Here is a 27,652-nt window from a genome sequence, read left to right as displayed (position 1 = left end):
AACTAGCTTGCGCTACAGAATGAGGTGGTTTTTCAGCCGTAGAAATGGAAACATTTTTCTCTGGAACGACTAGTTCTAGTAAAATAAAAGCTCAACATGCGAGAACGTCGCTTCCCTCACAGGTGTGTGTTTATTAAACCAGCTCACAACACACTCAGGCAGACAAATCACCATGTTTGGTCACCAAATGGAAAGAAATCTGGTAAAACGAGTCTTTTCCAACGATTAAAAAGGTCTGAGTAAATCTGCAGTCCTCCTGCTCCCCCCTCTGGTCTCTTCTCTCCTTTGGTTCAGTCTCTCCTCTCTCTCTCTGTGTCTCTTGCTCGGCCGCTCAGGTGATGTAGATGCGGTGGAAGTCGTTGGCTCCGAAGGCGCAGTTGCACTTGGGGCATTTCCTCTGCCGGGTGTCGTAGCGCATCTTCAGACACTCGTAGCAGAAGACGTGGAAACACTTGGTGAGGACGGTCTCCTTGTCCCGCGTGTTGCAGCAGGGGCAGCGCAGCTTGGCCTGAGTGGGGAGTTCAAACCGTCACAAAAATAACCCAGTACGGAGATACATTGGGGCCAGAAAAAAATATTTGAATCTGAAAAGTCATTTTGAACTTGTTTTTAGTTTTAAATATTCTTTTCAGCTTCAAAACATTTTTTAAGTATCAAATAATTTTTTTCCAATTTTATTTTTTTTCACTTCATGCCCACAATTTAGCTCCATAAAACTGAAATGAAACTTTTTTCAGCTGTAAGACTTTAAAAGAAATATCTCTCTTTTTCCCTGTTTTTAAATTGTTTTAGGTTTAAAAAAATTAATTAAGTTTGTTGGGTTTTTTCAGTTTCAAAACTTTTTTCTAGTTTCAAAATAATTGTTCACTTTTAGTCTTTTTTTCAATTAAAAACAATATACCCACAACTTAGCTCCATACAGCTCAAATTTAACTTTTTATTTTATTCTCGTCTTTTTTTCTTTACCGTCAATTTTTTACAGTTTAAAAAAGTACAAACTTTATGACTCCAATTTAACTCCAAGAAGCTGAAATGAAATGTTTTTTTGTTTTTTTTATTTTAAAAATAGTTTTTCAGTTTCAAATTTGTTTAAGAGAAAAATTTCCGGCCCAAATGTCTAAAATGAAGCAACTACAAAAATCACAGTTTGTGAAATTGAGAAGAAAAATACCAAAGCTCATCAATTTTACAGATACAAATCTGAAAAGTGTGGCGTGTGCTTACCTTTCAACATCTATATGCATGCCACACATTTCAGATTTGAATTTGTATCAAACTGAAAACCGCATTTCGTTTTTCTTCTCCTCACCTTGTATTGGTTGATCTCCTCCTGCAGGATCTCGTCTGCGTCAGAGTAAACCTCCACCTTCTTCTGCTTCTCCAGCTTCCTCCTCAGCCGGGACAGATCCTCCTGCAGAACCAGGACAAAGTTCAGATTGTAAATAAAAATCAAAATGATCCCGTTCAGATTTGACTTGGTTTTACTAAAACTGAGGTTCTCATCTTTGGGCCTAAAGGATCTACAGTCAGAACAGCCTCAGTTATTCCAGCTGGAAACTGGAGAAGCTGAACCTTCATAGCCACATAAAGACAGTTACAAAGACGGGATTCCAGGACTAAAGCACTAATATCTCAGCTCTAGAGAAACTCATCAGTCGCATTGATTAATGCAACAAATGTCCAAAAAACTGAGTTCCTTTAAATCAAGATGAAAACCCGTCTGTTTCAAGCTGCTTTTGATTCTTAATCACTGGAAAACTTATCAATATATTTGATCTCTGTTTGATTTTGATGGCATTTAAAAATGTAATGTTTCTTAATTGGTTCCTGTAACCTCAGTGAAATTCAGACAGAGTTTCAGACATTTAAATGAAATTGATTCAATAGTTATCGATATGGACTGATTTGAAACGTTTTGTCGGCCATGTTGCCCAGGGCAGCCTCATTCTGTGGCGTGAGGCAGAAGCGTCTCGTACCTGCGCCCGTTTCAGGTTGCTGCTCTCCCTCTCGCGGGCGGTGCGGTTCTCCGCCACAGAGACCTGGATCTCCTTCAGCTTGGCCTGCGTGTGCTCCAGCTGCACCTTCAGGTCCTCCGCCAGCTGCGCAGCCTCCACCGCCTGCAGCGCCAAGGAAGCAATAAAACAAAAGCTAATGGTCAAATTCCTGACTGCACACGGCGCGCCGCTGGAGGGATCCATCCTGTTTACTGCAGGTTTTATAATTTCCACATTAAAAGGTGATTTCATGTTGTGTTCTCGCCTTCCTCTTGTTGAGCTCCAGGGCCTGAGTCCGGACCGCCAGCTCCTTCTCCAGGGCAGCCAGAGTCGTCTGCAGGACTCCCTCCTTCTCCTCCAGCTTCTGCACCACCAGCAGCTGGGCATCCACCTGCAGCAAGCAGCTCCAGATATTAGACACGTCCGGCTGCATCTACAGCCGGTGAAATGGCATTATATGGAGACACAGGAGTGCCAAATCACAATAAATGAAAAAAATATGAAATTATTATTTAAATGCGTCATTAATTTATTACAACTTAAAATAATTGATTAAATATAGAATTAATTCTATGTAAAAATAAAAAAATTGTGAAGGTTTTTGATATGAGAAACAAGGGCTATTTCCCAGGGCGGCATTAAATGGGGAAAATAATTCAAATGTAAAATAAATACATATTAAATATAGAATTTCTTATATGTACAAATGTAAATTGTGATGGGTTTGATATGAAAAATATAAGAATGTCTCCCAGTTTCCTAAATTCAAATTCCAATATACTTTATTGATCCCAAAGGGAAACTAAATGTGATTGTATCTCAAACTAATTCAAGATTGTTCAGAGTCGTTGTGGACGGTGACAAATAAGAAAATAATAATTTAACAGCAAAAAATGTTTTTTAATTGAAAATGTTGCTTATTTTGTCAATATATGGCTTTTAATTAAAAAAGTGATTAATTGAAAACCAGCCCCACCACTAAACAAAAATCTAATTTATTTAAAATACACTGAATTTATCTCCAGCGTCATTTCTCCGCGCTGCCAGATTGTTTTCACCACCTCACCTGCGTTTTGAAGGTGAGGACCTGGTCCGCCAGCTCCTCCTTCTCCTCCTTCAGCAGCTTGTAGATCTGGTTGGATTTGATGCGTTCGCTCATCAGCTTGAAGTTGGCGTCGTCTTTCTCGCGCAGCTGCTGCAGCAGCCTGCTGTTCTGCTCCTGCATGTCTTCGAAGGCCTGGCCCGTTACGTCCATCTCGCTCAGCAGCGCCTCCTCCTCCTCAAGAGAAACACAGCAGATGGTGTTCACTGGGAGCAGTGGGAAGGCTGTGAATGCTCATCTGGAAACCAGTTTATAGACATTCAGGTTTTTATTCAAATTGTCTAATTTTACTGAAGCCAGTTCATTCACCAGTTTAGTTCCTCTAGTACAGAACCTCTGATAGTGAAGCAGGAGGATTTTATTATTGTAGACCGGAAAACAAGCGTCTGGCCACCAGGTGGCAGCAGTGCTCAAAATAATCAACAGGCTGCCTGTTCAACCCAGTAGAAGAAGTGTCCTACAATCATAACACACTTTATTCTCACATTGTTACGACTTTATTCTGATAATAACTATTCTGGCTATTTTACGACTTTCTGATATTATTAAGACTTTCTTCTCATAGCATCATGACTTTATTCTCACTTTCTGACGGGGACGAAAAAACGTTTATAATCTCTGGAGGACGTGACAGAAAGTAACAGAATCGCTGCTCCAGTGTAACACGACCCATTTATAATTCATTTCCTTCATTGTTTCCAGGGATGAGGTAAAACTGGTATTATGGGATGATCTGGATGGAGAAAACTAATTCTACATCTTCAAAAGATACAACAGAAAAGTGATTCTGCATTAAACAAATGTTTTGGTATAATAAAGTTTCTTACACATGTGCATCTTATTACTTTTAAAGCTAAAACCAGTAAAAGCTTCATGTTCGGAGAACACATGGTTTCCTCATCCTGCAGCTCAGCTTCCCATAAAGCCAACACATGTGCATGTTTTAGATTTAATGCCTCCAGTGTTCTGTGAATTCGGACTCGGCCGGGCCTGGCGCTAACGTGTGTTCTGGGTGATGCCGTCACGTTAAACACGTGAACTTCCTCTGCAAACAGAGGAAACACAACAAGCCTTTAGATTTACGCTTCTAAAACTTCTGCAGAACTGAAACGTTTAAGTTTAATTTTAACAGAGTATTAAAAATGTTAGTCTTGCTGCAATGAATCCTTTAAATGAAAATGTTTTAGTTTGGGTGATGCTACCATAGCTTCCAATAAAGGGCAGGAAAATAAACAGAAAGATTGTTTCTGTTTGACAGAAAGCAGGCTGAGTGAACCACAGTGTCGGTTCTGTTGGACCTCAGAAGAACAGGAACCTCTGGGTAACTTCTCACCACAACGGACAGACGTCACATCTGGGATCATCCAGGTCTAATACTCCTAATTAACATCCAGATGTTCCCAAAACCTTAGGTAATAATTAGCATTAGTTATCATTGACCCTTTGCACGTGACGTCACGCTCTCCAGAGCTCCGCCCACTCCGCCATGACGGACGTCAAACCAACCAATGCGCTCCTTTAACGCCCGTCTAAAAACATTCATCTTTCAGTCTGACGTCGCTTTTATTCAGTTGATTTAATTTAAAAATGGTCACAGGATGCTGAGCAGTCGGCTGCACAAACAGACCAGGATACAAACCAAACCTGCCATTTTACTGTATAACGTTTAATGAGGAAAGATGGCGGCCATGACAGCAGCCCTCAGTGTGACCCCGGAGTTACAGCGAAGAAGATTAACGTTCACATACTTTATAAGTGTGATTAGAAAGATGATATCCAATATCGCATTACGGAGAAGGTACGTCTCTAACCTTTGGTAACCATGGAGACAATGCCGCACCGTCATGTAGCCTAGCATGTACGAACAAACTGGTTGGCATCTCATCTTTTGTACGTATTTTGCGCCGGGAAACGGCGTGTAAGACGTAGTGATGTAAATCATAAACTATTTATCGTCCAGTAACATTCGCTATTGTGACAGGCTCGGATGAACAGAAACAAAACTGAAGTTATTATCTTAGGACCTAAAAGAGGAACGTTCTAGAGTCAGCACACAGCTTCAGTTATTACAGCTGGAAACCAGCAGACATGAACCTTCACATAAAGACAGTTACAAAGTCGGCCTTCTATCACCTGAGGAACATTTTCAGTCCCAGAAAGATCCAGAAAAACTCATCTGTTTTTCTCTTTAGTCACACTTCATATAATAAACTGGGACAAGTTTCCTAAAAACTGCAAAAACGCTGAGTTCTTTAAAATAAGGCTAAAATCCAAGCAGTTTGGTGTTGCCTTTGATTAATAATCACTGGAACATTGATCAATCAATTTGATGAGTATTAGCTTGGTCATTTCGATGATGCCAGTTGACAAGAAGTTATATGTATCATTGTTTCGTAATTTTTTTCTGTGTTATGTTTTTATGGCGTAAAACACTTTGAACTGCCTCGCTGCTGAAATGTGCAAATAAACTTTATTTCATGTTGTTAACCCTCCTGTTATGTTCGTTTCTGAGGTACAGCAAAAATGTTCGTGGGTCAATTTGACCCAGGGAGTGTTTAATCATGCAATAGTGTCAGAAACCAAAAAATTCCTCCAAAACATTTTTCTATCTGATTATTAACTCCAATACTAACCATTTCAATTCATATTTGTGCAATGATGTTTGATTATTTCTCCCAAATTAAGGATCAATGACAACAACCTACTCATTTACTCATTTGGACATAAAAAATGGAATTTGCATTTTTAATATTTACTGAATAAATCCTAGACACAAAAAAACTATAATTTCCTTGAAATTGATTTTTGGTAAATATTTTTATATTACACTTTTTTTTTTTTTTTTCAATGGGTGATCTTTATAATTGAACTTGAGACACACAAACTGTTCAGGGTCAAATTGACCCGCTGATTAAAATCAAGATAAATGAGTCATGCAGAGAGTATTTATGTTTCCCTCCACTTCTGCTGAGTGTCACTCAGTGTGGGTGGAGTTTGTCCACAGGAACAGAAGAAGTTCTCCTCAAAAGTTGTGTGAACACCTGCTTTCTCGCAGTTTCCTAGTGAAGTAAAGAGAATAGTGAGAAAGTGGGCTTGTGTGTGTCGGGGTGTGCATGGATGTGTGTGGTGTTTGTGTGGTGAAATATGGTTCATAGCTGCAAGGAAACATATAGAAATGGACATTTTTTAATCTTTTTTTGCACTTTAACCTGACTGCCGGGTCAAATTGACCCGAACAGTATCTGTGTAAAAAGTAGACCTAGGGGTTGGTACAAATGTGTAAAACTAATAAATTTTCAATTGATATGTAGAGTTCACCTATTAAGACAAATAGGAAAAGTTTCATGCAAAAAAAATACTTCCAACTATTTTTAGAAAATTTTCAAACTTTAAAACGGGTCAATTTGACCCGGAACATAACAGGAGGGTTAAGAGATTAAAGCTTTTTTTTTTAACCCAAAACAAACAAAAACAAAATCCCATCACTACAAACCACCATTACATTTACTGCTTAAATTATCCAGCAGCCGTTTCTGGTTATAAAACGATGTTTGTAGAAAGAATTGATTCGTTTTCTACCCAGAGATCCTCAGATATGAACTTCATTCTGAGTGTTTCAGGGCAGATTAGGATTAAAAAGATAATCTAACATCTGGATGGACGTCAGTGTCGGATCTGGAAAACTAACTGGACTTTCTTCCTCCACTTTTAAACACTCATCCTGGAATACTTATCATAATTTAGCAGCTTGAATTAAAGATTCAGCACATTAAGGCATTATTAATGGAACACAGAGCTTTTCAGTGATTCAAGAGTCGTTTTAGAGGAACACGTTCGACACAAAAAAACGTCCATAAAACAGGGTGGATGAACCCACGAGTGGCTTTTCTTTTAGCTTCCTGCATGTTTGATTGTTTACGAAGTTCGTACGACACTAACAGTGTGTCATCGGGCCGGGCCGGTTCTCCATTCCTTTAATTACGTTCTGGACCACCTCCCAAGCATGAAGAGCTGCAGACAAATCACTTCTCAGCATCTGCTGCAGCTTTATCCGAGTTAAAAGCACACACACCTACACACAGGCATGGCAGCAGAAAGTGTGAGTCAAATTAACTAATAAGCCTCTCGGATTGATAACATTAAGGTCAACAGCTGGGTAATAACAGCGTGTTGGGCGGATCCGCTACGGCCAACACGGTGAGGTGACGTCATAAACATTTAACCTGGGACTCATTACTGCTTCATGCATTCCTGCGCCTGATAATCTAGGATTATAAAACTTAAGAGAATGAGGTAACCTGAGGTTTAATAAGGTTGGCTCACATTTTTACTACTAATGAAAAAGAAAACACTCCTTTGTCACTCTCATCTGTCTTTAGATTCACATTCAAAGGGAAAATTTAAGTTGTTCGAACTCGTGCTATTAATTTTAGTAGTTATCCGTAGGCAGAAGCATCTCCTGTAGCAGTCAGTGTTACAGCGACTCTTGAGAAGCTTCTGAGTGAAGACACAGTCAGGGTTGTCTGCGATTCATCATCTCCCATGGTTCCAGAACCAGAACCAGTTGTCTTTATTAGCTTGTTTCAGTCTTTTTAAGTTGCTCTGAACCCCCTGATTCTCGCCTGTAGCTGACTGAAGTGAAGGATTCAAACTCTCAGAAACATTACAGCAACTTTCCTAAAGTGATTCTGAGAGGAAGTACAAAGCTTCACCTTGAGGTCCAAATCAGGGGTATCTCAGACACAGAAAAGAAACACATTCTGTAGCCTGAAATATCATCAAGACTCATCAAAACAGAGTAAACATGCTAATGCTGGTTAGCTTAGCGCCTCGAGAAACAGTGCTGCATGAAAACATCCGTCAGCTGGATCAAAGCCTGAGTTTATTGGAGGCTGTAGCTGAATGAGGTTTATCTGATGAAGACAAACTCAAGGCCGGCGGTCCAAATCCGGCCCGCCAGAACTTTCTATTTGTCTAAACTTTAGAAAGCTAACAGTATCATGTAAAATCAACTTTTTCAGAGAACATGGATGAAAGAATCAAAGATGTTTGAGAGATCCTTTAATCTCCACGGCAACCAGTCAGCTGCAAAACGGCTGGGTGGACCTAGCCCCGCCTTCGAGGCGCAGCTCCTCCCCCATTCAGCTCCTTCAGACTAGCCAGCAGCAATTAGCAAACATCTGCTGAGCTCATTAAAGGAGCTGCTGCTCAGAGCAACGCTGGTAAAAACGTTAAAGGGTTAATAGAGGAGCCATGTTGGATGACTTCCTAGAGGCGGAGCTTCAGAGAGAGCAGGAGTTCTTAAAGAGACAAAGGCCCAATTTCAAGGCGTTACAAAGTTACATTTCTTTTAAGTCATATTTGATACATACAGGATTTTTCTAACAACTGAAGGTAACATAGTTAATGGATTGTGCTATAAAATAACAGTTCTAACCGATTGTTAATGGATTTTATTTATACTTTCTTCCATAACCGGCCCTTTAAAAGACATTCCTGATCTTAATGTTGTCCAAAATGAAACACAGAGACAGAAAATATTTAGAAAATCCAGTAAATCCTGATCAGGAAATCCTCTGTTAGTGATTATTATTTGTTTTACACAAAACTCCCAACTAAAGAAAAATAAAGGCAAAACCAAAAGTGCCAGTTGATTAAAATGTCCTGCAGAATAAGGGGGACCCCGACTTTCACCAGCATCAAACAATTCAAAACAAACCTGTGGGTTCAGATTAACACGCCAAGCTGATTGGGCGGGTCGCCAGGTTTCGGTTCCTCCTCACACGGCTAACATTAGCAAAGCTTCTTTTTCAGGCAAATGTGACGCTAACGCCCCTGGTTTCACTCATCTAACAGCTGGGAATTAAATATTCATCTCAGTTCCATCACAAAAAGTCAAACATGATGTTTAGCAGCAAACGAGGGCCAACAAGTTCAGTGAGTTCAGGTTTCATTAGCGCTGTTAGCATGTCAGCTGAGGAGCCAAACAAACCTGCTTGGTGGCTGCCAGTTTCTTCTGCAGATGCTCGATGGTTTCCTCTGCAACGCGGATCTTCCTCAGGGCGTCTTCATCAGCCAGCTTCTTGCTCTCCTTCTTCTCCCTCTCCTCCAGCTCTCGAACTCGCATCCTCAGGTCTTCCACCTGGACAGATAAAATAAAAATAACTTTCTTTCATTTCCAGCAAATTAAAACTGTGATAAGCTCCACGTATTTATTGTTAGCTACTCATTTAGGCTCAACACTGCAAAAAAATCAAAACAAAGTATTTTTGTTTTGGGTGTAAATAACTTTGTAACATACTAACTTAAAAATATAAGTTTTATAAGTTGTAATATGGGAAAAATGTGGCAGATTATTTCACTAAGACATTTTTCCCACATTATAAGTGAAATAATCTGCCAGTCAAACTAGTAATTTTTCATCAATATTAAGGAATTATTGACTTAAACTTAAAAAGTTACCTGTAAGTTAGTTTTGTCTTATTTCAAGTGTGCTAAGATATTTGCATATGAAACTAAACTGATAAAGAATCATTAATTTATCTTCTTCATGGCCTAAAATTAGATAAAATTGAGCTAAAAATTAGTCTATTTCCCTTAAAAGTGTCTCCAATATGGCTGAAAAATATTTGAAAATTGCAAAGATATTAATTCTCTCTTTATTATTACGCCATGTCTGCAATACGCTCTGAGCTTCGGCCCCTCAGCCCCTAAAGTTACACTGAGGTGAGGAAAATAGGGGCAGATGGTGAATGAAGACCCTGGAAACATAAAATCCAACCAGAAAAGCTGCCAAGCTGCCATTTCACAGTGATGAAGCCATTTGATGCATTGTGCAGCTCTAGTCTTAAACTCTAGTCTTGGCTAAAATTCTGGGCATATTTCAGATAAAATGGCTGCCAAACGGCTCTCAAACTTTACAGATGTGCAGACGGTAAATTAATCTGTCGCAGCTTCGCAATCTAGAAGAAATGATCTACATCTTCCTATTCAGTGGTGACAATACTTCTGCTAACCTGCAACTATTTTGTTTAGCACTTTAACTTCCCCTAAATTAATTAAGTTCTCAAGCTCTAATTTACTTGGTTATTTTGTAAATTTTCCGTTGAATAAAGTTCCACATCTGCGATGAGGTTTTGATTACCGGCTGTTAAGAACTTTATTATTTTGTTTTCTTGGACCAAAAAGCCAAACAGAGGACGGTAAATAAGTTACCGTAATTTCCAGACTATAGAGCGCACCTGAATATAAACTGCACACACTGAACTTTGAAAATAAAAAGATTAAACATAAATAAGCCAAACCTGTCTATTAGCACTCTTTTTAGCTTTGCCAAAAAGAGGAGAAATGAAATAAATGTCACTTCTTTTCATTATTTAGTGTAATTTGTAACAGTTGGGCTATTTAGCTATTTTAGACGCGTGTTAAAAAGTAGAGCCTTGTAGTCTGGGAGTTACGGTAGAAGCCCTGAGTATTGGTGATAATGTTTAGCTGTCTTGTCCCTGTAAACATAAATACATTTTAAAAGATTTTAAAGCAGCTAACTTTGAGTGTTCGTATTAAGAAACAACTTCTACACCAATCAGTGTCTTATGAACTGAAAGGAAATAATCTAATTGGTTTATTCAGATCTAAAGGTGATTTTTGTTTGTTTTTAATAAAAAGCTGAACATCTCCATCACTTCCTGCTGAGACGCACTAATAATCTGCCATCCTTGTGTCAAACGTTTAAAGCGCCTCTTGAAAAGCACCAGCTGGTTATTTTTAGCATCAGATGCTAACGTGAGGCGCGTGTTTTGAAACCAACCTCTGCTTTTGACTTGCGCTCGGCGGCCATTAGCTGCACTTTGTCTCTCTGCTCCTTTGGAGCCGACTTGTACATGTCCAACAGGAGCTTCATCTCTTTCTGCGACTCCTGAGCTTTCCTGAAGGAAACAAACATGGAGGAATATATTTTATAATTAAAACTTTTCCATAAGTCAGAAGGAATTATGGGAAAAAAACCCAAAAACTTTACTTGAGTTCGACTCGGAGCATCTTCAGCGTATCTGAGTCTTTCCTCTTCAGCTCGTCGCTGCGCTGCCTCTCTCTCTCCCTCTCCCTCTCCCGCTCTCGCTCGGCCTCTCTCTCTCTTTCTCTCTCCCTCTCCCTCGCCCGCTGTCTCTCCAGCTCCTTCCTCCTCTCCTCCTCTTCCTCCTGGTCTTCTTCTTCCTCCTTTTTAACGTCCATGCCGTCGCTCGTCGTCTCCTCCAGGATCAGAACGCCAGCGTCTCCGCTCTGCGAGTGCAGCTGCCCGGAAACCAGACAGACGGCTGGTTAACGGCGGCGCCGCGGCCCGGCAGCGTTCGCTTCGAACACCTGATCGATCGCTCCAATCTACCTTATTGATCTCCATCTGCGTTTCCCGCAGCTTCCTCTTGTAGCGCTGCACGTCGCCCTTCAGCTGCAGGTTGTGGTTCTGAAGGCTGCTGATCAGATGTCGCATCTCCCGGTTGATTGGCCCTGAGGGGGCAAGGGTTGAAAGGTCAAAGTGTGAATTTGCTGTTTGCTTTTTATCTTGAATGCAAAACTTTTATATTTTCGCTCAGTTTTGCCTTCATTACTCCTCCGAGTGTGTTGTTCTTTCAGCTAATGGCCTTTACTAACAATTAATCGATTAATAACGATTAATCGTTTCAGACCTAGCCTTTGTTCAGTCTTAAACCCTCAGTCCTCTTCTCTGTCGCCCCCTGCTGGTCCAGGAGGGACTTTCTTAGATATTTAAATTGGGTCTAAAGGTTTCTATCAAACTGTGACCTTGATGCACCGTTAGGCAGCTGAGATCGACTGGACCGGATGGAGGATTGAACTGAAGCGGCTTTTCTTGTGACAATAAATAAATAAACTGAATTTAAAGTAACATTTCAATGTGATGTCAGGCAGTGAAGATGTTTGTTGTGAGGTTATGGCACAACTTTCTGTTCTTTTACTTCTTTTATTGTTCTTATGGCATCATTTCATTCATGTGTGGACAATAAATCAATAATATATACTGTGATAAACAGGTGATCAATATCGATAAATGAAACGTCTGATGGAATATTCAATATTTAGAAAACTCTAGGTTTGTGCAATCAACTAACTCTCTCTCTCTTTGATTGCCTAGCAACCTGATAAGCAGTAAGGTGTTTCAAGTCCCCCCCACCCACCAACTTTGGTTGCCTAGCAACCACCTGCTGAGTCACTGGAGCAGCAGTTTCAAGTTCCCCCACTTTGCCTCATAACTGCTAAAAAAAATCAAAACAAAATGGAGGGAAAACTGGATAAAACAGGAAATGACACGCCACCGGAAGTAATTCAGATATTTAGAATTTAAAAACACTAATCAATAATTATTGCTATTGACTGATATGAAACCTAATTTCACTGTTTTATTATAATAAATAGTGCTGTAGCGTTTGTCATATGAAAACAGTAGATCTGAAGTTTTTCCTTCACCTGCTTGCTCATTGGCTGCCAGGTTCTGCTCGAACTCGATGCGCAGCATCTCGTACTCCTTGCGGACCTGCGCCAGCGTGTCCTCCAGCTGGATGACCTCGGTCCGCAGCTTCTTCTGCAGGGAAAGCTCGTCACTCTGACACACAAACAGGAAGAATCCGTCACCAGAAACTCACAGAAAAACTCATTTAATCAGATTAATCCTTCCCTAGCGCTGGGATTAATCACACATCTCTATGACTAACTTTGTAATCTTGAAATGTAAATATTCACACAGTTGTGATTCTTGCAGGAACAGCAACAGAGGGAAACTTACTCCACTGCACATGCATAGAAATAGCAGCAAACATATTCAGGAGGCAGATGAGGTACATTTTCTTTTCTAGTTCTTTGGTGTCCACCCCTTTCTAATGCCGCCCTGAACAACTGCCCATATCAAAACCTGCCACCGTATCCACGTTTTTGAAAACATTTTATCGTCTCAAACCAGACATGTCTGAAGATTCCCAGTTTTCTGTATTCAGGAAGGTTTAAAGGAAGCCATCTTGTTTTAAGCATTCATTTAGAAACTCTCCATTTCCTGGGAAACTTGTGCGATGAGTAATTTGTGAAATTTGGTTCTTGAACATGCGGGCTGACAACCAGCACCAGAAAGTTGAAAAGTGTTTGGTTTCTGCTTCTGTCAAGGAAAACTTTCACCTTCGCTGTCATTCGTCGCTGCCGTTACCAAGGTAACGCTCCGCATCAGACGGGCCTTTAGGCCAAAACAGGTTTAATCTGGATATGTTGAATGTTCAGATTCAGGGTGGGTGTGTTTACACGGACTCACCTCCATGTGCTCGATCTGCCGGAGGTGAGCGTTCTTGGTGGTGAGCAGCAGGGCTCTGGCCTCGTCCAGCTGAGTTTTAACTCCCAGAGATTCGTTGTAGAGCAGCGAGAACTGAGACTGCATACATTTATATTCCGACGTTTCTCTTACGACTTCTTCTGGAATATTTCGCAGGTCCATCTGAAAGATTCGACGCGGTTTCTGCGTTGTACATGTTTTCATTGACAATGAGACGTGGATAAAAACGGTGCTGACCTTGAGCTTCTCGCTCTCCCTCACGGCCTCCTGCAGCTCCAGCTGTAGCTTCTCCAGCTCCGCCATGCGGCTGTTCGCCAGCTCCTGGTTGTGCTCCAGCTCTGCATTCAGGCTCTCAAACTAAAACCACAACAATCCTTCAGGTCCTGTAGATCACACTCTGAGATGACTGCAGCGCCGTTCCTCACCTTCTGGATGTTGAGCGTTATCTGACCTCCAGCTAATCCCCCCGAGCTGCCGGTGCTGCTGTAGCCAGACTTAAGCTGCAGAAACACAAAACATGCGTCAGAAAGACCAGATCTAGACCCAAGAGTATCTCTTTTTAAGGAACAGACAACATGATGATGAATTTAGGGCTGAAATGTGTAATCGATTCTATAACTAACTGATTAATCAGTTCTTGAAATAACCAATTAATCGTGATTGACGCTTGAAGTAACCGTTAAACAATTTAGTAACTGACTGGTTGTAAATTGGAGCATAGCGACTCTAAAAAGGTCGTTTGATAAAACAACAACTCAGTCAAAAAGGTCATTAAAACAAAACGGTATAAAAATATAAACATTTTGCATGTAAGAGAAAAATATATATTTTCCTCTAAATATCTACTATCCAGAACTCCTGGTTCAAATTCTGTAAAAAAAATATTTTTTTCCCAAATATAAAGAATTATAGAGAAATTAATTTGAGTTACAACATTTTCCTTTGGGATCAAAGTATTTTTGAATGGAATTGAATTAAGCACATTTTGCTATCGGTTAATAATCAGTTAATCAATAAATAGCAGACCAGCCATAAACTATACTGATGTTCAATCCGGCCGAAAGCCTTTAGCTTTGCACATGTTGATGTTGGATTATTTTTAGTCCCAGACGCATCTGTGCTGCAAATGGTCAAACGTTCCCTAAACGTGGAATCATCTTATTGCATTTTAGGCAACAATAAAATGTTTATTTTCTCATTTAAAAAAAGAAATGAATTATTTATGTGCATCTTTTGATGAATTTCTAATATTGTATAAAATAAAATTAAGTAGTTAAATGACAGTTCAAAAGAATGTGACATTTTTATCCAAATAATCGATTAATTACAAGAAAAACCGATTAATTGTCTGAATAACTGATGGAATAATGGCTGGTTGCAGCCAGGATCATTTTCCATGTGACGCCTGCTTGAGTTCAAGCTGCATCAACAGAAATCATCGACGTTATTCAGAACAAACAGCTTACATGCCATCAGGCATCACAAGATCAATAATTTACATTTTTCTGTGCAGAACTAATTTTCTAATTCCATGAAAAGCTGCAGGAAGCTACATTTCAAAAGGTCAGTGCAGGAATAAAACAGTTTCTACTGATTTTGTACTTTAATACGTTCCGTAGATCAGACATATAAAAAGCTCGTGGATTGTGGAAAATCGAATCTCTGATGGACGCAGGTCAGTCCTGACCCACCTGCTCCATGGCCTCCGCCAGGTGTTTGTTGAGCTTCTGCTCCCGGTTGCGAAGCTTCTCGATGTCCCACTGCAGATCCTCCACCGTTGTCTCCATCTCAGACACTTTGGTTTCTGCACTCGTCACTTTGTCCACCCACTCATTGTACTGAGACAAGAGGAAAACAGGCAATTATTCACAGAGAGGCTGTTATTTCTCCAGGGATCGATGCTCCTCATGTTCCTACAGAAAACTGAAACACTTTTCAAGCATTTTCAAGGTAGATTTTCAAACTTTGGAGATAAAACAATAAGCTTAAAAAAGAGACAGATTTAATTAATGATTATATATAATTAATTACTGTTATTAATAATCTCTTGTGATGGTATTCTATGTTCTACAGCTGAGACAAAGTAAACTAAAATATAATTAAATGTCATGTTTTGAAATCAGACACCCTGCACACCTGACTGAATAAAGAATAAAATAAGTTAATAAAATAATTTAACGGATAAAATATAAGCAGATCAATGGGAATAATAAATATAACTTTGAAACAACTCAAACAAATTATGTTGAGGTAAATTATCTTCCTGCTTAAATTAAATGCTTGAACACGATGTACAAAGAAAGGTACAAAAAAAATCTCTAAAAAATTATTGCTACGTTTTCAGACTTTTAGCAAATTGTTAAAGAAAACAATATATTTATATACATTAATAATAATAATCCAACATAAAAAAACAACACTTTCATATCCAGTCAGGAAAGGAAGAAAACAAAGTTTATTAAATCTTACTCGTCCAAATATGTCCCACATTATTCATATTTACACAACTAATCTTTACTCCATTTTAGTATTTCTGCTCTTTCCAGGTCATATCAGTGACTCGGCTCCGTGAGGAACCAGAGACTCGTACCTCCATGGACATCTTGTGGTGTCGGCCCTGCAGCAGCGTGGTCAGGTCCCTCAGCCGGACGTTGTCCTCCAGCAGGCCGCCCTCCTCGCCTGCTGACCACCAACATCAACATTAACAAGACGGCAGCTGCTGATCTTTGTTTAGGACACGGGTGTCCACAGTGTGGCCCGGGGCCATTTGTGGGCCTTGAAATATTTTTGTGCAGCCACAAACAGCAGTTCAAGAATGGTAGAAATTTTCCATCATGTGTAATTGTTTTGGGATTAAATTTTCAAGGCAAGTTTATATCTCAAAACAAAGAATTTCTGTTTTTATTTTGATGTCATAGAAAGTAGAGCCACAAATATCCAGCGACATTTTTAGTCAGAAACAGCCAAACGCATCCTGCTCATTTCTAAGTTATTTTTCTTATAGGAATTCTAAGATCAACCTCAAACTTCTGAGTTTTTACTAGCAAATTTAGGAAAAAATTCAAATTTCAAACCTCAAAATTTCTCCGTTTTTTTCTAAAAAAATGTCTCAAATTAAACAAAAAATTTTTGAGTTTTTCTCAGAAAATTTTGATTCCTTATTTTTTCCCTCCCATATTTGAAATGGTTGCAAAATGTTATCATAAAAAACATTTCATATTTTAATAAAATAAAATTGAGCCAAAATGTTAACTTACTGCAAAGATTAAGAGAAATGTCACCCAAATGTTTTGTTTTGTTAAAATATTAATTGCTTAATTTATCGCTGTGGAGGTAAAGAAGAAATAATTCACAATAATATTATTTTTGCATTTTCAATTGCACAGAAAAGCTACATTTTGGCCCTGATGACTTTAAACTTGAGGATTTTGGTTCTTGGTGTAATATTTTGGGCTGTGCGCCGCAGCAGCTGAGTCGTTGTCATGGTTACCTGCAGCCTGGATAGCCGTGCACATGTCATCAATGCGCGCGTGCAGCCGGTCGAAGACGCGGACCAGGTGGCCGATGGCGTCCTTGCTGAACAGCATGCGGTCCTGCAGGTGTAAGCTCAGCTCCTCCTCGCCGCTCTGCTCCAGCGCGGCGAGGAAGCCCTTAGCATTCTCGCTGAGCGGAGGAGGAGGAGGCAGCGACGCATCTGCACACAGCGCAGGACTCATGACGTAAAACAAACCGACCGGATTCAACAATCAGATGCTTGGAGTTATAAATGTTTTTTCCCCTACAGAAAAAGCTGCCGACCTGTTTTTGGATCAGACGGCGGCTCAGTCGGTGGCGTCAACTCGTCTCCTCCAGCAGGGGGCGCCGGCTGCTGCAGCTCGTCCTGGTGATCTTCCTGCTGCTCCTCCAGCTGGAGCTGCTGGTCCGTCAGGCCGGCTTCGCTCTGGGCCTCTGGCAGCGGCGGCGGAGGAACCGCTGAGGTCGGCAGGGTCAGAGCGACGCCATTTTCCTCCATCGCCATGGTTTCCGGAGGCGGGGCCGAGGGCGGGGCGGGGGCAGACGCCACATCTGGCTCGATGCATTTACGCAAAACTTTGACGTTATTGTCCAGCTGAGAACCAGACAGGAAGATTAAAAAACATGAGAAAAACATTCAGCTGAAGACAAACAACAACTTCCTGCTTCATTTCCAACAGAAAGCGTGACATTTTAGATTTAACTAAACGACTGTTGAAGCAGATGTAGGTCACAGGTTGATTAAAATAAAATCACTTTTTAGCTCCTGCTGCATCCTGGGTGCATACACTGCAAAAACACAAAATATTACCAAGTATTTTTGGTCTAGTTTGAAATAAGACTAAGTTATCTAACTTACAAGTAACTTTTCAGACAGATATAGAAGCTTATTTGAGCCAATAATTCCTCAATTTCTAGTTTAATTGACAGATTATTTCACTTATAACAGGATATTTTTCACATATTATTAGTGTAATAATCTGTCAGAACTTTTTCATTAATATGATGGAATCACTGACTCAGAAAAAGCTCCTATACTCGCCTGAAAAGTTACTTGTAAGTTGGTTTTATTTTATTTGAAGTGGAATATATTATTTACAATAAAAATGAGACCAAAATGCTGTGTAAGATTTTGGGATAATAAATGTTATTTCTATTCTTCACCTAGATTTGAATTCATAAACTCTGACCCGCTCCGGCCCAGAAAGCATCACTCCTACCTGAGACCAGTACCGGTTGACAATCAGCAGGGTCGTGTCGTCCGTAGCCTGCCTCTTCTCCAGCTTTTCTATTTTCTCTCGTAACTCGTCCTCCATCGCCTGCCTCTGCTCCAGTCGCTCGCACAGCTTCTTGTTCTTAAACTGCAGCACCTTCATGTCCATTTCCTCCTGCAAAACAGTCACAAAAAACAGTTGGAGCAAAATGACCTGAGGAAATAAATGTTATTCTGATCTCAGACATTAATGGGGTTTATTTTTTTCTGCATTTGTTTTATTGATTGTAGGTTTTTGCTTCTATTTTCTGTAACTGCAGAGTTTTTTGTTTGTAGCGTTTTATTTTTGTGTGTGTGTGTGTGTGTGTGTGTGTGTGTGTGTGTGTGTGTGTGTGTGTGTGTGTGTGTGTGTTTTGGGGTTTGGTTCATGTGTTTGTGCCTTATGCAAAAAATATAAAGATAAACAGAGAGGGAATATAAATAAGTTTACATGCAAAACAATAAGTTTGAATATGCAAAACAAAACTTTTGAAATTCTGCTACATGCAGTAACATTCTTATACATATTAAGAAAACATAACTTTTGTTTCTCAGGGCTTTTGTACTTAGTTTTCTATGTATTTACTAGACATGTCACAATAACAAATTTTGCTGGACAATAAAGTGTCCCAGACGTTACTGCGATAAACGACAATATTGTTGCTTTAAGAACATTTTACAGTAACATAATGTAATTAGAAGACATTCTCAAAGAATAATAAACTTTATATTATAATGAACATTTAACTGGAAGACATTTGAAAGTAGCTGAGACCAAAACATCAGAATTAAGACTTTTATCATCCATCTTTTGGTAGAAAGAAAATAAATGATACAAAATGAAAATTATTGAGCTAGTCCTAATCGATTAATTGCTTATTACTAAGACCTAGCATTTAATATTGAATGTTTGTGTTTTACGTGTTGCCATTTGCAACAACTTTTGCTCATACAGTACAGACCAAAAGTTTGGACACACCTTTTAATTCAATGAGTTTCCTTTATTTTCATGACTATTGACATTGTAGATTCACACTGAAGGCATCAAAACTATGAATAACACATGTGGAAATATGCACTAAACAAAAAAATGTAAAACAACTGAAAATAGCCCTTATATTCTAGTTTCTTCAAAGTAGCAACCTTTTGCTGTGATTACTGCTTTGCACACACTCTGCATTTTCTTGATGAGCTTCAACAGGTCGTCACCTGAAATGGTTTTCACTTCATAGGTGTGCCCTGTCAGGTTAATAAGTGGGATTTATTGCCTTATAAATAGTCATGAAAATAAAGAAAACCCATTGAATTAGAAGGTGTGTCCAAACCTTTGGTCTGTACTGTGTGTGCAGGGGGGGGACAGGCAGATTTAAATGACAATAATGACTGGAGCTACAGAAAGGACAGCGGTGACCCACCGTGGAGGAGACTCCCGCTATGCGGATGGGCTCAATAAGCGTCGTGGTGGTTTTCTCCTCTTTCTTGCTCTTTTTCTCAGGTGGGCCAGGAGGACTGTCCCCTCCCGAGGGCCGCTTCCCTCCCCCGGCACCCGACATCTTTCCTTCACCTTCAGAAGAAACACACACAAAACCATTCAAATTCACTGTTACTGCAATAATGCAAACACAAACCTAAATCATTTAATAAGAACAAGAAACTGAAAATCGGTTTATTTTACACAAAACCTGATTAATCATAAACTAACTCCATGTTTTTGATATTTCAGTTTGACGTTTCCGCTGAATTTATCCTAAAGCTAGCTCCGGGTTAGCCACACAGCTCCTTTTGTGTGGCGCAAATACTCACTTATAATCCCCGTTTTCATTCACTAATTATTAATACGGCTATAAAGCATTCGGTGAAAATGTTTTGCAGTAACAGAAATAAAAGCAAGAACAGCCAATGAGGAATATCGATGCTACACACCTTCGCCAGCAGCGACTGGGAATATAATTCAGGGGGACGCAACCGGAAATGACGACAGAGCGTCTTCCTTCGGCTACGTTTTAAACGGCCACAAAGAGCCATAGCGCCACCTAGGCTTCACCATTCTCTTCGTACCTTATAACTTTATATTTCATACAAATAAAAACAATAACTTTATAAATTTGTAAATATAGTCACTTAAACGCAACAAGCTAATTTTGTTTGTAGTTTTGAATCTCTGGAACGGATTCACGCCCTGCAATCTCATCTCCTACCACACGGGGACAGTGTCACTACATCCAGTCGAAACCGGCGAAAGACGATTTTGCAGGAATTTGACCAGAATGTAAACATTGCTCCGGACCTGGTAGGGAGATTTATTCGGTTTCGGAGCTGCCGGATCACAAACCGTCATGGCTTCCAGCGGAGTGGATCTGTTAAACTGACTGGACGTCGTTTATTTGACCGTGTCCTGTTTTAGCTGCTTCCTGTTCGGTCAGTAAACCTTCCAGACCAAAATGATAACTGGCGTATTTCTTAATTTCCTTCTAAGCGGTTGAGTGTTGAGTGAGCTGTAAACACGTGAAGGGTAAAATCTGCGTATCGGGATTATTGTAAAACAAAAAGAAAATACGTGTTATCAGGAGTTACCGGGGTGGAAAACCGTGACATGTGACCTGAGTTTGTTGTTGCTATAGATTCACATCATGACCAAGGACATCGTTCTTGGAGATGAATTACCTGACTGGGTGGGAGCGAAGGAGTTCTACCAGAAGTACGACCCCAAAGAGGTGATCGGCCGGTGAGTCCAGCTGAGCAGCAGGGGGCAGGACTCAGCGTCCCGCCTGGTGGCGGAGGGAACATGATGTACTTTCCGGTGTGTGCTGCCTCTGCAGGGGGGTGAGCAGCGTGGTGAGGCGGTGTGTGCACCGACACACCGGCCAGGAGCTGGCCGTGAAGATCATCGAGATCACAGCCGAGAAGATGACGGTCCAGCAGCTGGAGGAGGTGAAGAGCTCCACCCTGAAGGAGATCCAGGTCCTCAACATGGTGAAGGGCCATTCCTCCATCAGTAGGTTCCATTCACACCAAAACACGGAAAAACTATTTCTGTTATCTTTAGAGTTCAACCAGTCAGTCAAGTTTATTTGTATAGCAACAAGTGCTTTACATCATAAAAACACAATATAAAGACAGAAGACGCCACACAGTCAACAATTGAGAAAATCAGTAAACATTTTACATTATTTCATCATTTCACATCAAAATGTTGGTCAGTGTCTCATTTATTATAATCAGAGGACCCAAAAATTATACTCAAGGAAGAGTAGAGCTCCTTCATCATATGTTTATTCAAGTAAAAGTGAAAAGTAGAGAAATCCTTCAAGAGTAAAAAGTATTTGGCAAAATGTCAATTTATCAATTACTTAATATTTAAAAGTTACATGATCAGACTGACCAAAATATAAAGTGGAAGTGTTGGCATTTTAAGAACCAAAATGACGATAATTTATATAAATAGAAAAAAATAATAAAACCAGGGAAAAGAACATTTTTCCCAAATGAGTTTCTTTCCAAAAAAACAAAACAAAACAAAACCTTAGGAACCTCTACCAGAAACTGCAGCTGTGTGTCTGAATCTGGTGAGTTTCTGGTTAAAACATGTTTGTTTCTCAGTCAGTGGGTAGAAAATCCAGAAATGTCACTTCCGTTAAGGTAGAGGTACTTCATAATAAAATTACTCAGGTCAAAGTAAAAAGTACAGCGTAGTAAAAATATTCCTAAAAGTACATTGTTTACTCCAGTAAATGTAAATAGTTACTACCCAACTCTGCTAATTACAAGCAACACTAATAATAGCAGGTATGTTACACGCTTAGCGTAGCTTTGGAATGACATGTTGGTTTGGGGCCCCAGAGAAAATCTGCTCAGGGCCCCATAATGCTCTGACCGGCCCTGCTTTTAACGCTTTCTGTCTGTCTGTTTGGTTTCCTCCAGTCACCCTGATTGATTCCTACGAGTCCACAACGTTCATATTTTTAGTGTTTGACCTGTGAGTATCAAAACAGAGAAATGAAGTGGGAATATTATTTACATGTGAGAATATTTTGTAGATTAATGTTTGTTTTTACGGACAGAATGAGGAGAGGAGAGCTGTTCGACTACCTCACAGAAAAAGTGACTCTGAGTGAGAAGGAGACCAGGTGAGCGTCTCAGAAACTTTTACTCCCTTTCTAACAACAAACTGAGGCAAAACAGGATGCAGATAATATTATATAGACCGATAAATGTCTTAGATGTAAATGAGTAATTAAATAAACAAATTGACAAAAAATAACAAATACATAAATTAATAAATAGGTAACATCAATATTTTAAGTATTGTCAACTTTAGTTTTTAATATTGTCAGTAACATTTAGGGCTGAAGTGATTAATCGTGATTAATCGATTATTGACAAAATCAGCAACTAATTTAGTAATCGATTAATTGTTAATTGGACACAAAAAAAGGCAATTTTCTAAAAGAATAATCAGAGCTGTAATTAAGCCAAAATTGTACAGAAATATAAACATTTTGCATTTAAGATGAAAAACTTATTTTCCATTTAAAAATGTAATTAAATTATTTGTTTTTTTTAATGTTTCTAATATTGTATAAAAAAAGTTTAAGTGGTTAAATTAAAAATCTGCAGAATGTGCCAATATCCAATTAATACAAAGAGTAATTAATTACTAAAATAATTGTTACTTGGTATGAAGATTTGAAAAATAAAGAAGTTTATGAAGTAATAATCCTAAAATAAATAAATAAGGTTTGAAAAATGTTTGTAAATTAAAGCAACAAAGAGATAAATTATATAAAACAGCAAATAAAGTTACAAAGTTAAACACAAAACAATGTGAATTAATTGAAAATACAAAACAATAAAATAAGCAGTAAAACTGATAAAATCAATGCAAATAAAAGTTGAATAAAAAGGAAAATAAGTAAATTAACTAGATAAATATGTAATTAATAGTTAAAATCCATCAACCTGGGCGTGCCGTGGTGGCGTAGCGGTTAGCGCGACCCGTTTTTGGAGGCCTTCAGTCCTCGACGCGGCCGTCGCGGGTTCGACTCCCGGACCCGACGATATTTGCCGTATGTCTTCCCCCCTCTCCTTCCCTGTTTCCTGTCAGCCTGCTGTCATATAAGGGACACTAGAACCACAAAAAGACCTTGGAGGGGTAAAAAAAAATCCATCAACCTTCACTGATTTTCAATGGAAACTATAAGCTGTGATGTAAAAACCAGAGTTTCATAACTTCTCCTTTAAACTATTGATCAGCGACGCAACATTTCAGTTTGCCTCTGAGAGTCAAACTGCTCCGTTAATAAATCCAGAAGGTCACCGGCTGTGACCTTGATGAAAACGGGAAGGTCGTTTCAGAAGGGGAGTAAAGATGGCCGCTTGTTGCTCCACAGCAAATGAGCTGGACCCTCAACATTTATCTAATTACAGGAAGATCATTTATTTTGGGTTTTATTGCTGTATGTAAACTTCTGACTGCAACTCCAAACACCAGTAATAAAGTATTTTACTTTATGCATAAAATAATTAAATATAATGAAGCACAAAGTTTCTTTAGATGGTTTTTAACTGAAATGTTTATATTTTTGTACAGTTTTGGGTTCATTACTGCTCTGACTGGGTTGTTCTTTCAGCAAATGTTTTTAAAAAATGTTTAGTTAATGATTAATCGATTCATCACGATTAATCGTGTTAATCGTTCCAGCCCAAATGGTTACGATAGCTGGTTGATTCTCAGACAGTGAATGGGAAGCATGAGCCGGTGTGTTTGTGTCACCAGGAGCATCATGCGCGCCCTGCTGGAGGCGGTGCAGTACCTGCACTCCCTCAGCATCGTCCACCGGGACCTGAAGCCGGAGAACATCCTGCTGGACGATCACGGACACATCAAGCTGTCCGACTTCGGCTTCTCTGTGCAGCTGCAGCCTGGAGAGAAGCTCAGAGGTAAACTGGAGATCCCGCCCAGCAGCTCAGACACAGAAAAACTGATTATTTTATGTCCTGACGCGTCGGAAACACTTTGTGTTCTTAAATCAGAGCTCTGTGGAACACCTGGATACCTGGCGCCTGAAATACTGAAATGCTCCATGGATGAGATGCATCTAGGCTACGGGAAGGAGGTGGACCTGTAAGTCTGCTTTTCTCTGCAGCATTTCCCTCAGCTTCCACTCACTGCAAAAACACAAAACCTAACCAAATATTTTTTCTAGTTCTAGTGGAAATATCTTATTACATCTGAGATACAACAAAATTAACTTAAAGTAACTTTTCTGCAAAACTTAGCAGCTTGTTTTCAGTCAACCGTTGATGAAAAAGGTCAAGTTTTACTGCCGCCGTTACCTAGCAACCCCAGCCAAGCCCAGCCCGTTACCTAGCAACCCAGTTCCAGGTCCACTGGCAGATTATTTCACTTATAACAAGATATTTTTCCCACATTATAAGTGAAACAATTTCTTGCTGAAAACTTACTTTTAAATTAGTTTCGTCTTATTTCAACTGAACTGAGATGTTTGGTGTAGATACAAGACTAAAATTACTTGGTGAGATTTTGTGTTTTTGCAGTGCAAGAATGGAAATAAGGAAGACTTTGAATGTTAGCTTCTGCGCTAGCACTAATATGGTTTCCACTGTGTGTATTGAAGTAAATTTGGGGTTTCAAAATGTCTGATTATTTCACTTATTCATACATTTTCATCAATATTAAGGAATTATGTACTAAAACAAGCTCCTATATCTTGCTGAAAAGTTACTTGTTAGTTTTGTCATATTCTAAGACGTTTTATAAACTAGATAAATTAGCCGGAAGGTTTTGTGTTTTTGCAGTGCTAACCTCTGTGTTTTGTCCCGACCGTAAGCTGGGCCTGCGGCGTCATCCTCTTCACGCTGCTGGCCGGCTCGCCTCCGTTTTGGCACCGGAAGCAGATGCTGATGCTGAGGATGATCATGGAGGGCCGGTACCAGTTCAGCTCCCCCGAGTGGGACGACAGATCCGACACCGTGAAGGACCTGGTGCGCTCCCCGTCAGAGCAGCGTGGTTTTATCAGAAAGCGGTTTGGTTTTTAACATCTGTGTGAACGGCTGTCAGATCTCCAGGCTGCTGGTGGTGGACCCGGCGGCCCGGCTCACTGCAGAGCAGGCGCTGGCTCACTCCTTCTTCAGGCTGTACCAGAAGGAAGACGTCCATCTCTTCAGTCCCAGGAAGACGTTCAGGGTGAGTCCCAGCAGAAAATCTAGTAAAATTATATCATGAATAATTCTTTGATATTTATTTTGTTTTAGAAAAAGCCAGGTAGCTAAGATAATATAATACTGATTGTTTTATGCAGAAACCTATTTCCTGTTAAAAGGAAATATGTTTCCTTTTTCTTCCTGTTATGTGAAATCAACTCTTTTGAGCTTTTCGTCACGTTACAAAGACATTTTATGAGTTTCAAATTTCTTCTGAAAAATTGTAAAAAGTTTTCAACTTTTGAAACTCGGATATGTCCGAGGGTTTTTTTCCAATTTCTGAGTTTAGATTTTCTTTTGAAACTCAGAAAATTTACAAGTTTTTTCTAGAAAATGTATATAATCAATCTTAAAATTTCTCAATTTCTTCTGGCAACTTTTTGACTCTTCAAACATTTTTCTAAAAAATTGCTGCAATCAATCTCAAAACTTCAGTTTTTTTCCAGCAAATTGTAAACTTTTGAAATTCAGAGGTTTCCTCGTTCTCAAGTTTTTTCTTGAATATTTCTGAGCTTAATCTCAAAATGTCCTGAGTTTTGCCTAGAAAATGTTTGGACTTTTTAAACTCAGAAATTTCCTTTTTTTTCCTCATACAATTTCAGAGATTAATCAAAAAAAATTCTGAGTTGTTTTTTCCAACAAATTTTCAAACTCAGAAATGTTCAAGTTTTTAACTTGGAAACATAAGAGATTAATTTCAAATGCATTTGTTCTTTCATATTTTTGAGACTTTCTGAGTCTCTAAATTTCTGAGTTTTGTGGCTGAAATGAATTTTTTTCTACCTGCGGCGGCCGTGACTCGCCGTCCTTCTACAATAAAAGCAGCTTTGTGACTAAACTTTTGATGATGATCTGCAGCGCTCTCTCTCTTCTCGTCTCGTCCAGGTTCTGATCGTGAGCGTTCTGGCCTGCATCAGGATGTACAGCCGTTATCGCCGGGCCCGACCTCTGACCCGGGAGGTTCTGGCCAGAGACCCGTACTCGCTCCGCGGCGTGCGGAAGCTCATCGACGGCTGCGCCTTCCGGATCTACGGCCACTGGGTGAAGAAGGGCGAGCAGCAGAACCGGGCCGCTCTGTTCCAGAACACGGCCAAGATCGTCCTGCTGGGCCTGGAGGACTTTGAGACGTAGAGCCACTGTAAAACCTGAGCCGTTGCTTTTAGTTTATTTTTATTTAACTGTGTGCATGTTGCTGCCACGTCGTGTTACTGTCTAATTCTGCTGTGCGATTCAGGGATCAGGAAGTGCGACGCCTGAACGCATCGCTGCGAGTTCAAGATGCATCTGTTGATATTCCTTATCTGTGTCGATCCAAGATTGTGACTGAAACGTTTTTTTCTGTTCAGACTTCATGCGATGCACTTTGTAGAGGAGAACATGTTGCACAATAATTTCCATAAGTACACTGTGTATATTTAGACTTTTGCCTGCCAGTCCTTGATCTGCAGAAGGAAATTGGAAATGAAAACATTCAGATGATATTTTTATAGCCTCGTTATTTTAACGTTCAGACTCTTCCAGAGTTGCATATCGGTACTGTAGGTGACTGTAGTTGTGATTCAGGCATTCCTCAACAACGTAACCACTCACTGATGGTAAAAGCAGCAGCAGCAGCATTCCCGACTCTTTGCTTTGATCATTTCCATTTAAAGTGCCTGCTTCAGGATCGTACTGTATGTGAACTCAAACGTTTTACTGACAATAAAACAGATGTTTAAGTAGTTTAATTTAACGTTGGCGCGGGCTGTTCTGGTTATTTTTTGCCTTTCTTGCCGGGTTTGGCGGACTGGGCTCTGCTGCTCTGCTCGGACGCCGTCTCTTTGATGCGCTGGTCCAGTTGCTTGGACACCTGCTCCATCTGCTCCTTGACCTCCTGCTCCACCAGGGCCTTCAGGTCCACGGAGGCTGGAGGGACGACACACAGCGCTCATGCTGTAAACACAGACGGCCATTTTGATAGCCGCCTCTGATAAAACATCCCTAAGAAACCTTAAAATTATAGATGCTATCTGTAAACTTACATGTAATTACTAGTTTATTAGATTAAAATTGGTTCCCATCAGAGTGGGGTAGCAACTTTTAGGAGTAAAGATATCCCTAAAAGTACATTTCAGGTGTAAAATGTACTTTTATTGGAGTAAAATTTCTGGATTTTCTTCCAAATGAATGAAAAACAAACATATTTTAACCAAAAAATCACCAGACACACACACCTGCAGTTTTTGTTAAAGTTTATGTTTTGC

The 27,652-nt window shown here is 39.8% G+C and overlaps 3 protein-coding genes across 13 annotated transcripts in view; 1 reads left to right on the top strand and 2 right to left on the bottom strand.

Annotated features, from left to right (window-relative positions):
• Positions 1-106: 106 nt before the first annotated feature.
• On the bottom strand, positions 107-21,002 carry rnf40 (ring finger protein 40). Of its 5 annotated transcripts, none has more exons than XM_028038919.1 (20): positions 20,850-21,002; positions 19,601-19,749; positions 18,154-18,321; positions 17,219-17,528; positions 16,911-17,114; positions 16,011-16,102; positions 15,112-15,258; positions 13,846-13,920; positions 13,658-13,777; positions 13,403-13,582; positions 12,574-12,709; positions 11,477-11,598; positions 11,114-11,385; positions 10,904-11,021; positions 9,089-9,238; positions 3,061-3,273; positions 2,260-2,385; positions 1,977-2,117; positions 1,310-1,411; positions 107-508 (listed from the first exon to the last, which is right to left on the bottom strand). In XM_028038919.1, exons 2-20 carry the CDS (start codon positions 19,736-19,738, stop codon positions 332-334), a joined length of 2,991 nt encoding a protein of 996 aa, XP_027894720.1. In that variant the 5' UTR covers positions 19,739-19,749; positions 20,850-21,002; the 3' UTR covers positions 107-331. The 5 variants fall into 5 exon arrangements, with proteins under 5 accessions (XP_027894720.1, XP_027894717.1, XP_027894694.1 ...); XM_028038916.1 differs by lacking the exon at positions 20,850-21,002 and adding an exon at positions 20,109-20,191; XM_028038893.1 differs by lacking the exon at positions 20,850-21,002 and adding an exon at positions 19,989-20,022.
• On the top strand, positions 20,391-27,141 carry phkg2 (phosphorylase kinase, gamma 2 (testis)). Its single transcript, XM_028038940.1, has 10 exons — positions 20,391-20,603; positions 20,807-20,910; positions 21,005-21,180; positions 22,107-22,161; positions 22,247-22,312; positions 23,962-24,125; positions 24,219-24,309; positions 25,037-25,190; positions 25,267-25,392; positions 26,295-27,141. Exons 2-10 carry the CDS (start codon positions 20,816-20,818, stop codon positions 26,538-26,540), a joined length of 1,173 nt encoding a protein of 390 aa, XP_027894741.1. The 5' UTR covers positions 20,391-20,603; positions 20,807-20,815; the 3' UTR covers positions 26,541-27,141.
• Positions 27,119-27,652, bottom strand: part of cfap119 (cilia and flagella associated protein 119) — an 8,885-nt gene continuing 8,351 nt past the window's right edge. For all 7 annotated transcript variants that reach the window (XM_028038994.1, XM_028038976.1, XM_028038970.1 and 4 more), the window contains one exon: positions 27,119-27,314. In XM_028038994.1, coding sequence (XP_027894795.1) covers positions 27,163-27,314 — 152 coding nt within the window. In that variant the 3' untranslated portion in view covers positions 27,119-27,162. The remainder of the gene's footprint in view (positions 27,315-27,652) is intronic.

Source organism: Xiphophorus couchianus, chromosome 2 (assembly GCF_001444195.1).
Source record: "Xiphophorus couchianus chromosome 2, X_couchianus-1.0, whole genome shotgun sequence".
Taxonomy (NCBI): domain Eukaryota; kingdom Metazoa; phylum Chordata; class Actinopteri; order Cyprinodontiformes; family Poeciliidae; genus Xiphophorus; species Xiphophorus couchianus.
This window is presented reverse-complemented; position numbering and strand designations above follow the sequence as displayed.